The 11,247-nt window shown below is 33.1% G+C and overlaps 1 protein-coding gene across 1 annotated transcript; it reads right to left on the minus strand.

The window, feature by feature from the left end:
* Positions 1–9,580: 9,580 nt before the first annotated feature.
* On the minus strand, positions 9,581–10,861 carry LOC113717176 (MLP-like protein 34). The gene is made up of 2 exons (XM_027241869.2): positions 10,588–10,861; positions 9,581–10,292 (listed from the first exon to the last, which is right to left on the minus strand). Exons 1-2 carry the CDS (start codon positions 10,775–10,777, stop codon positions 10,015–10,017), a joined length of 468 nt encoding a protein of 155 aa, XP_027097670.1. The 5' UTR covers positions 10,778–10,861; the 3' UTR covers positions 9,581–10,014.
* Between the last annotated feature and the right edge of the window lie 386 nt (positions 10,862–11,247).

The following is an 11,247-nucleotide window of genomic DNA, read 5'->3' on the forward strand; positions in this document are numbered from 1 at the left end:
TTGTTGGACTAGGCTTATTGTCGTTCAGTTTTTCATGGTCAATCGTACATTTGGCAAAGCTGGAGTCACCTCTGGAGATAACTTGTAACGTTGCTTTATAGTTCTTGTAGTGCTTCATACAATCTCCATCTATTGCCTCAGCAGCAGTGGTCTTGTTCTCCTCGTCAATTTTGAGCCTCTCTTTGTATACCTCAACTTTTCCATCTATATTTGCATCACAAAGAAATTCATCAGTGGCTTTTCTTAACACTGAATAATGTTTCACTCTTAATTTGTTGTTTCCTATATTATCTAGCTTTAGGCTCAATTTGCCACATTTTGGGAAAAACGAATTTAACAAGAAAATGTAATGGAGAAAAGTATCAATTATTAAAAACTATTGATGCTTCGTTACGCCAAACTAAACTACAATATAGACTCCTTATCCTTGATGTCTTTCTCATTTCGTTATGAAAATTAGATAATTGACTGAGTATGCTAACTACTTCACAAGCTAGATCGCATAAAAAAAATAAAAATTCATAAAACTTAAAGGAGTAAATGAACATTAAGATACAGTAAAGTGATGGTTTTACCTAAGTACAACAAATAAGAAGTAGGCGTGGCATTATTTTTTGTGCAAAAGGGTAAAAACTTTTATAATGAAAGTGTTACAATTCAAGAGATGAATGGTAGTATTGAAAGAAAGAGTGTAAGTGAGAGATTCCGAATTCGAAACCTCGCACTTACACTAAAAAAAAAGATAGTAATTTTAAAAGTTTAGTATTAGGTCCTCTTCTTCTTCTTCTTTTTTTTTGTGCTTATCTTTTGCCTTTACAACACTCAATAGAAAAATCTTATTATTCTACCGTCTTTACGTAAGAAGCAATAATATAGAGTCAATTTCTTTGCATCCAGTGAAAGGATAAGGAGATAAAGTCAATTGAGGAGGCTAATTACGATAATATGTCAAGCTCAATAAAAATGCCATGAAACATATGATAAGAGTTGTTGTCAAGAAATTATACAAAAAGATACTGAGGGAAGCCCAAAGCCCGTGAAAAGAATATAAAAAAATAAAAGATTGTGAATATATCAAATAAAATTGCGGTCCATGGGCACGAAATAAGTTGAGTACAAATTTTGGCATGATCGATTCATAAATTTCTGCTGAAAGATTGTCTCCTGAATTATTTGTGGACATCGATTGTGATGGCTCGGAAAACTTAGTTTCCTCTAATTCAACAAATTAGTTATATGTTGATTTATTTGATCGATTCATAGCTTGCTTTATCAGTTACCTTTGATTCAAAAGTCAGTCCAGTGTTTGCAGTACTTACTTATAAGAATGTGGTTTAATAATTTTGCAGAGTAAAATTTAGAGAGGTTTCGAGGGCTTAGTTGACGAAAAACAAATATATGGAAGGCCAAGCTAAGAATCAGGGCCTGACAGATATTATTACACTATGAGGTCTCATTTCGATTTACTCTAGCATTTATTTATTTTTTGAATAATTGAAATGGAATTCATATATATTCATTCTTAAGAAATTGTTCTGATCTTGCCCCTTTCCTACCTAGTACTGTATTATTTTTTCTTGACAAGGCGCACAAATAAGTAAGACATTTTATTTTAGTTGTCATGAATTAGGAAAAGAGCTTTTTTTCTTGAAATTCATTTTTTAATGTTTCTTGATTTTTGTCTCCTACCAAAAAAAAAAAAAAAAAGTATTTGTCCTTTTGGTTTCTCATATTTTTGCAACTTTTGCAGGTATGTATCAACAAATTGTAATTGGGATATATGTGTGTGTTTGTGTGTGCGTGCACGCATGTGTAAGTGTATGTATGTACATACATGTGCATATGTATATATATGTACATACATACATATATACATACATATATATATGTGTATATATATGTGTGTGTATGTATATATATATGTATACATACATCACGCACACGCATATATATATATGTGTGTGTGTGCGCGCGCGCGCTTATGTATATATATGTATGTACGTACATACGTACGTTCAACAAGGATTTTCAGCCAACTCATTGCTATGTGTACTAGCCACAAAGGTATGCCTAACAACTACCATTTAATTGTTGGATACATTAATTAATCTGAAGGACAAACCTGCAAGGCTGTTGGATCTCATTAATTAAATAAGAGCCCAGTGCACATCTTGGTCATTATGACCAGTTAATGGCAATAAGGTTGTACTCTCTCTCTTGCCGAAGAGTGGCCAAAATGCCAAATCGAAGAGGCGCCTTAATGTTTATCACTACAAACTTACAAAAATTATTTTGGGTTTCTACAGGAAAATTCTGTTGAAAGGCAAAAAGTTCAACCGACAGAAAATTGTGTGGATTATTAAATCTTAATGCACAATAACTTTTGCGAGAATCTTAAGCCTAATTAATACTCCCTCCATTCCTTATTAGATGTCCTAATCCAGTGTTTCTTTTTATCTGTCATTTTATGATATCAAGAAAGCATTTATAAACTTTTTTTCAAATTTATCCTTGTTTACCCTTTCAACTTTCTTGAATTGGAACTCTAAATAATTAAATGCAGTATTTGTAGTATTAACAATAGAAGTAGTTGAAGAGATGAAGAATTAAATTGAAATGTGTCTATTAATTAGGTATAGTTGAAGAGAGATAAAGGGTAATTTTGAGAAGTAAAATAAAACTTTTGTTGACTTTTAGAAAATAACCAACTTTCTTAATCTAAGAGAATTAGTTATTCAGGCCATCTAATAAGGAACGGAGGGAGTAACTCGTAATCCACCATAAGCCGTGAAGATTGCTGCGGCCAATGCGATAGGGAAAAAAAAAAAAAAAAAAGAAACTCGTTTTCCAGTCACCTTCGTGCACTTCAATCCTGTTAACTTTCTCATTCACAAGATCTGGGAGTTGGTGTGCTTTAGCGCCAAAGCTATGGAAGAACTCATTAGCATCAGACATCAGCCTGAATTCAGCCTCCAACTTACCTACTAATTTACTAGTCATAGTAGAGAGTTCCAAGAATTGATCAAACCGAAAAAAAGAAGAAGAAGAAGGAGAAGGAGAAGAAAAGCCCTACTAATAACCTTGAACAATACTATGTTTCATGCAACTCAGCCACTTGACTACCTGATCTATAGATGCTTCATTAATTGGTTGGCTCCCACAAGTTACAAATGTGTGGTTCTCTTTTCTTTTAGCTGCAAAATATGCGTGTAATCGTGAACATGAATGCATGTTGCAATATCTTCTCATGCAAATGATATACTGCTGCGTTTAGCCAATACTGTCACACTTGATTATTAGTTAAATTGGTAAATGCTCCACTTCTGTCTCCAACGGGGAATTCAATGGGAAATAATGATGTGGGGTATATTTCTTTTTTTAGGGGCGGGTTATACATTTTTATCTAATCCTTATCCATAGCAAGCTGAAATCAAAATTGCTCTACATTTCAATTGAAGTCCATGATAATTATTTGGACAAGTTTGATTTGTTTTGTATATGCTTAGGACAACATGCCAAGAATCGACCAAAAGCAGACTCACAGAACACTAGCGTAGCTTAAAGGACAATTTCGATTTTGGATAGGTAATGTTTTGATAGATTTTCAGCTTGCACTTTAAACTTCTATTTTAAAGTCTTTTAGTTTTATGAATACACTTTTTTTTCTGTAATCTATCTGTAATCAAAATATGTAGTGGGCTTTGAGTATTCCTAAGAAGAAGCGAAATTCGCTTTTGCAACAGAAGTAAAATTAAGAAGTGATATTGTTATTTAAATTTATATATTTGTTGTGCAGGTGCGTACATTTATTGTTCCTATGCATACATTGTAGAGTACAATTGTAACTAACATTGTGGAGATGCTACACGCCAATGTTGTACTTTCTGCTGGTTTAGTTCACCTCTTTGGGGACATTTAGCAAGAAGTCAAGATATGATAAACAAGTGTGTGTGATACAGCAAAATTTTATTAAATTACATGACGAAATTGTGATCTAACTGAAGTTTTGCTCATGTTCCTTCGTTAGAAAATCAATTAACGTGTTTGTTATCACAAGATTACTTATGCAATTTAGAGATCCTCTTTTGATTAAGAAACCAAAAGAGATATTTAAAGAGAGGAAACTAGAGAGATCCTTGAAATTTGAAGGTTCAAAACGGTGAACCGATGCACTTAGCATTTATATCTTCATCAACTGAGATAGATATAAAGCCACCTAAACATTCATTGATCTTTGCCTTCAAAATTCGAAATTCACTAATTAGATTGATCTTTTCTACGCAGCATATAATTGTAATTACACATGCAATTCGAAATTCAAGTTACTTGTATCAAAAGAATTTTGCTAGTTCATCTATGATGATAGGATACCTAAATCAAAAACTGCATGAATGAAAAGTTATAGGATGGTACCAGTGAATGTCGCTTGTTTTGTGGAGTTCTAAACCTTGAGGTGGGTTGGAATTTATTGCAGCCAACTTTGATCCTATGGGGGGTGGATAAAAATCAGACTTTTCCAATAGAACTGGCTCACACATTAAAAGGGTGTGATCCCTTTTCCCTCTTGCCTGTTGCAATATGATTAACTTCCAGTGCGTTTAGGAAAACATTAGTATAAAGGAGTGAAAGAACGCCTGAAATTTGCAATGACAAAACTGTATGGACATTATTTGTGCAGACATTTGAGAGAGAATGCTGAGCTGATAATCCTTGATGGAGCAGGGCATTCATGGGCTTATGAAAAATCTGAGTTTTATAAGCACCTAAAAACCTTTCTCATAGGCTGAATCAACCAACCGACTTAAGGCACTTCAATCTTTCCTCTTCAACTCAAAGAAGAAATTTGTCGTTCAACTCAATTTTCGAGGCTAAAAACGTAGGGGAAAGCCTCTAATCAATTGAATTTGTAGGTACACTTGGTTTCGTAGAATAAATAACTGACAATGATGGTTAATAATTCTTTCAACAATGTTCCATTCATGATGTATCTCTGCTCAAGCTATTGCAGATCATACAAATTCCACTTGTGGAAGGAAGACGGGAAAATTAAACCATGTTCATGGCTGGCCACTAAATCCCTTGTTAATGACTTCTAATCAACTACTACTATTTCAAAGACACCATATATAAGACGACCAAAAATTCAGCTAAACACATACCGTTCTGGGTAAAAGATGTCATGGCCCTCAAATGACCTAATCAGCCTAAATTCAAGAGTACCTATTATGAAACGGACCATATGCCCAATTGTTTCACATCCTAAACTATCAAAGTAAAAGTATATTGAGACAAGAAAAAAAGAAAAAAAAAAGAATAGACAAACTTTGCTCCCTTTATTTTCAAAATATTCAACCTGTAAGCACTAATCAAACTGAATAGTCTCAAAAGCTTAACTCAATCATATAATGATCACACAGAATAGCGAAAAAGAAAGGGAGAAGAAGTACTCTGGTTGCAGACTCCTAATTTGGTTGTTGGAGAAGGGGCGGTAGTAGTGGTTTTTAACTGAGAATGATAGAGACTGAGGTTTGAGAGTCTGAGAGTGTAGACTTACGGTTTAGTTCTTTTATCCTTCAAAAAAAGGGTTTAGTTCTTTATCCTTCAAAAAAAGGGTTTATTCTTTTAGGAGTTTTATTTTTAAAATTTTTAACGGGATCAAATTGACTGCAATGCCCAAGAAACTAGCTGTACTACAAAAGTTAAGGGTAGAAATTTCTCAATAAGTTCTGAACACTTATGTGTTTTAAGTCTTTAATATTTACACTAGCGCTCGATAGCACACTATATTCCTACTTGCACTCGAGTCGTTACAACAATCGAACATGTTTGAAATTGATTCAAACACGATCAAAGTCGAAACAAGACAATCCATTGATCAAGCAGCTTCATATGTGCACCCGAGTTGCTCGATTCGCATACATCCCTATCGCAAAATCATAGTAATTGAACCTTCAACATCGAGTATAGGATTGGCCTTTGTTATTCACCTAATGCTCAAGTACATAGCCTGACAGAGCCGGCATTCTTCCAATCACCTTGATGAACATCAATGCCATGGACTTTCTCGGAACACAGATTTGGAAGTTGGTCTGCTTTACAACCAAAGCTATTGAAGAACTCATCAGGATCAGACTTGGATCTTTATCTCAGCCTCCAACTTTTCTGCTGTATTAGCCATAGTTTTTTCTAGCTCTACTAGTCAAAAAGCTACTGATTTTCAGCTCACCTTCACCTAGTAGAATGCAAATGCTAACGTATATGTACTTTAACCATCGGACCACCGCTTATATAGGATCAGTTCCATTTTTCCGTACATTTGTGATGGTTTGTACTAATATCTTTGCTTTTTATCAATTCTGTTTTAGGTTTATGTAGTTATACCGCTCATACCTATGCTTAAATTTCAATATACTAATTGGGCTTAAGTAGCAAAGTTTTGAAATTTAATTTAAAAAGAAAAAAAAAACCTGGCTACATTATTTTTGGATTAGGTCAGGAAATTTGCCTTGCTATTCTTCTTTATCATAGTCAAGACAAAATTTCTGTTGTTAGACTATTACCAGGATTAGGTTAATTATCTATGTCTTTTGATGCAATATCGAGAGGCAACATGTCCCAGATTAAAATTAAGGGGCAGATAAAATGTCATATTAATCCAAGAAAACCCAACTGCAACCAGAACTAGATTTCATGCTTTGCTTTATGGCCATCACCTAAGACGAGTGGGTTAGAAAGATTTGTTTGCTTGATATGTTATAATACAGGCTTCGTTAATAAGTTATTAATGCGAATATGCAAAACAAATGGTTACATTATAGATTCCTGTGCTTTGTGTTAAAGCTTCTTTTTTTTTTTTTGGCAACAAATTTTTGGACTGCACGGATCATTCCTTGCTGCTTTTAGATTTCAAAACAGAAGCTACAAAGTACAGAACATTTTCAGTTTTAGAAATGCACCTCGGTTTTTCAAAAGGTGCATTGACTACTGTAAAGAATAGTTTCAGCTCCCTGAGATCGATGCCAGCAAGATAGTTAAATCAGCAGTGATAAATGTTATGCAATGAACCACTGTTATATAAAGGAAGCATGCTGCGATAATGATACCCCATGAGGAAAAACAGAAACCCTAATAATCATAGCGATGATAGTAACACTAAACCTAGAGTTATGAACTAGTTCTTCGAGTTAATTAAGAATTTCTTGGTCCCATCTAGGGGTGTAAACGAGCCGAATTCGAGTTAATTTTATGAAGCTCGAATTTTATGAAACTCGAACTCGAGTTCGAACTCGAGCTCGACGAGCTCAAAATATCAAGCTCGAGTCGAGCTCGAGCTTAAAAAATAAAAAAATAATTATTATTATTTTATTTTTAAAAAATAAAAAATTATTATTATTATTATTATTAAAAAATAATTTTTTAAAAATTTATTATTATTATTTTATCAAGCTCGAGCTCGAGCTTAAAAAATAAAAAATTATTATTATTATTATTTTATTTTATTTTTAAAAAATAAAAAATAATTATTTATTTTAAAAAATGAATAAAACAATAATATTTTAACAAATAATAAAATATTAGGAATATATATGTAATTTTACTATTAAAATAAAAAATAAAAAATAAATATATAATTGAGACTCGCGAGTCAACGAGTTTAATGTTTTTGAACTCGAATTCGAGCTCGAGATCGATTTAATTAGTTCAAGCTCGACTCGAACTCGATATTGATGAGCTCGAGTCGAGCTCGTATTCGCTCGATTCGCGAAACACCCCTAGTCCTTTCTTTGTAGTCAAGTCATCCAAACAAAATCGTATTCCCTCGTTTATTCCAATTGTACCAAGAGACCATTATTTGGCGAAAAAGACAACAGAGAAAACATGTCAGATATAATCATATAATCAGTGCTCCCATAGCCAAAATGCGCAGGATTAGATGTAGTTGGGTATTAATGGATCAAAATTCTTGACGTCTTCACTTGAGGAGAAGACGACAAACTGAATTTAACTCGAAAAACTCGAAAAAAATAATAATAAAATTGCGTTTAAAAGAGCTGCAATGAATTTAGTTAGGAATATGGAATTAACCTATCTGGAGAAAGATGGACAACATTAAGCAAACAACATGCGTTTGAAAACGACTCAGCATTGATGAAAGGGTTAAATGCAAAATACCCCCCGCAAATTATACACCTAGTTGCAGTTTACCCCATAAACTATAATAATAGGCATTTTGCCTCCTTGAATGATATGTTTGGACAAATCTATCCCTTTTATTTTAAACATTGTTATTTTTCTTTTTTCCCTATCTTTTTCTTTTTAAATTCTTCCTTTTTTTTTCTTTAAACATTGTTTAAATAAGTAGACTAGATTAGTCAAAATTTGTTTATTTCTTAATTTCATATGTCAATATTTTATAAAAAAAAAATTTATGGAATACAAGATTTTTTTTCCAAATGTTGAAGTCAATGTCATTTAGGAAATTGAACTTTTCAAATATATAATAACAAAATAGAGAAATTGATTAATCAATTAGTAGTAGTATCAATAACAAAAAAAATGAACTACTATTGTTGTTTATTCTTATTTTTTATTTCACTACAAATAACAATTGCTAACTTTTCTTTTTTATGTGATATATAATATGTTACTTTTATTATAAGTAGTTGAGTAACTGTGAACTCTTAATTAGTTTATAGGCACTTAAATTGTTGAATTACTAGATTAATACACTTTACAATATAAGCTACATATATTTTGTAATAACAAAGAGTTTATGACAAATTATTAAGAATGAATTTAACAAATAAACAAATTAAAAAAGCAGTTTAAAGAATATTAAAATTTTTTATGTAAGTCCTTTCACATCGGAGAGAGACATTGGCTAGTTCCACGAAAGAAGGAGAAAATAAAGAAAAAAAAAGGAAAAAATGAAATAGAGAAAAAAAAAAAAAAAAAAAGGATTTCAGATAGTAGGGATAGTATTGTCCAAACATATCATTCAGGGAGGCAAAATGATTATTATTATAGTTTAGGGGGTAAAATGCAACTTGATATATAATTTGTGGGGGTTTTTTGCATTTAACCCTTGATGAAAAGACTAATAAAGTCAACAGTATGCCCCCACAAAATTCAATTTCCAAGTCACCATTCCAACCACTTCCTTGACTAATCCTAAACTTGGAGATTGAGCTCCAAAAAAAAGTTTATTCAAAGGCAATACGATTTGGGAATTGCAATGGGAAGCAAGTCGTTAAATGAAGTAATCAAACATCACTTAGTAAAGGCTTACTAAACTAGTTAATAAAGATGTTGTTGGGCTGCTGTATTTACCATGAATTGATTTAAAGATGAAAGTTCAGGATCTTTAACATGGAATATGGTGATTTTTCTCCAATTCCTCCTGGCTTTCTCTTTCTCTTTTATTCAGGTCTCCCCGGCAGGAAAACAGATACACACACACACACACACATATATAGACACAAGCATTTGAAGGTTCATTATCGTGAACCAGTGCACCAAGCATTTATATCTTCATCAAGCCAAAAAAAAAAAAAAAAAAGAAAGAAAGTTAAGATAGATATAAAGCCACACGAAACATTCATTTTATTTTTCGTCATTACACGTAGAATCGTTAACACATACAAATTACAACCAAGCACTAACAGGAGTAGAATTGCTAACACTTATACAAATTACAACCAATCACTAGCAGGAGTAGAATTGCTAACACTTACACAAATTACAACCAAGCACTAACAGGACTAGAATTGCTAACACTTATACAAATTACAACCAATCACTAGCAGGAGTAGAATCGCTAACACTTACACAAATTACAATCAAGCACTAACAGGAGAGCAAATTTTTGGAGGCTTCACTAAGCCCAGACAATGGAGTACATTAAAGATTCTCTTTCATTCTTTGTTTTTTTTTTACTCCGGGTACCCCGGACCAAGATGGCAATGAAGATAAATATATCACCCATAGAAGAATTATATGGTACATATAGATGTATTATTTATTTTCGTGCGCTTTGAGAAGTGAAGCATCCACATCTTTTGCAGCATGAACTAGCCATTGGAGGTAATGAAATGGAGGACGCTCATTCTCACTGAAGTTCTCATATTCAATACCCCATTTGGCAAAGTTTGAGTCACCTTTTGAGATAACCTGGAACTTAGCCTTATAGGTCTTGTATTGTTCCAAAATGTGCCCTTCAAGAACTTCGTAAGTGATTGTCCGGTTCTCCTCATCCACTCCAATCCTCTCTTTTACAGTTTCAACTTTCCCATCTGTATAAATTTTCACCAAAGTAGATATTAAACAAAGTAATCCAGCAAGGTTAAAAGCAGTTTTTGGATCCTTTCCAGTACTAAAATTGTTTCTTAATCGATGAAGACGAAGGATACGTCAAACGATGCATATGTATTCACGACTTTCTTAGAAAATAATTAATAAAAATTCAAAAATGTCCCTTAGCAAGGATGACACCCTAAACCTTACCACCTTTTCCTAATCCAATAAAAGATTTTGATAATAGTAAACGAAACTTCAAGATCGAGTGCAGGGTTGGCCTTTGTTACTCACCTATAGCATAAGTCAATAGCTTGACAGAGCCTGTAGTCTTCCAATCACCTTCATGAACATCAATGCCATGCATTTTATCAGAGCAAAGACTTGGAAGCTGGTGTGCTTTGCCAGCAAAGGTGTGGAAGTACTCATCAGGATCAAACTTGATCCTTATCTCAGCCTCCAATGTTTCTGCTGTATTAGCCATAGTTCCTTCTAGCTCTGCTAGTCACAAAACCACTGATCAGCTCACCTTGACCTAGTAGAATGCAAATGCTAACGTGTATGGACCTTAACCATCGGACCAACATTTATAGAGGGCCAGTCCCAAGTTTCCGTACATCTGTGGTAGTTGGACTAGCATCTTCAATCTCTGTCAATTATCTTTTAAATTTTATGCAGTTATACCATCAAAATTAGACATCTCAAATTTGAATGCGCTTAAATTTGTCTTGCTATTTCTCTTTTTGATAGTCGAGAAAATTTTGTATCATCTGGAACAACTTTTAATAGGATTAGATTTATTATCTTTGATATAAGAATAGGAGGTAACATGTCACAGATTCAAGCTCAGAGGAAGATAAGTGTAGACGTATAGTAATTGGCGAAAACTCATTGTACCGTATACTTCATTATAGACAAAATTCTGTCCTTTCACCACATATTTGCGAAATGAAT

Source organism: Coffea arabica, chromosome 11c (assembly GCF_036785885.1).
Source record: "Coffea arabica cultivar ET-39 chromosome 11c, Coffea Arabica ET-39 HiFi, whole genome shotgun sequence".
NCBI classification, from domain to species: Eukaryota; Viridiplantae; Streptophyta; class Magnoliopsida; order Gentianales; family Rubiaceae; genus Coffea; species Coffea arabica.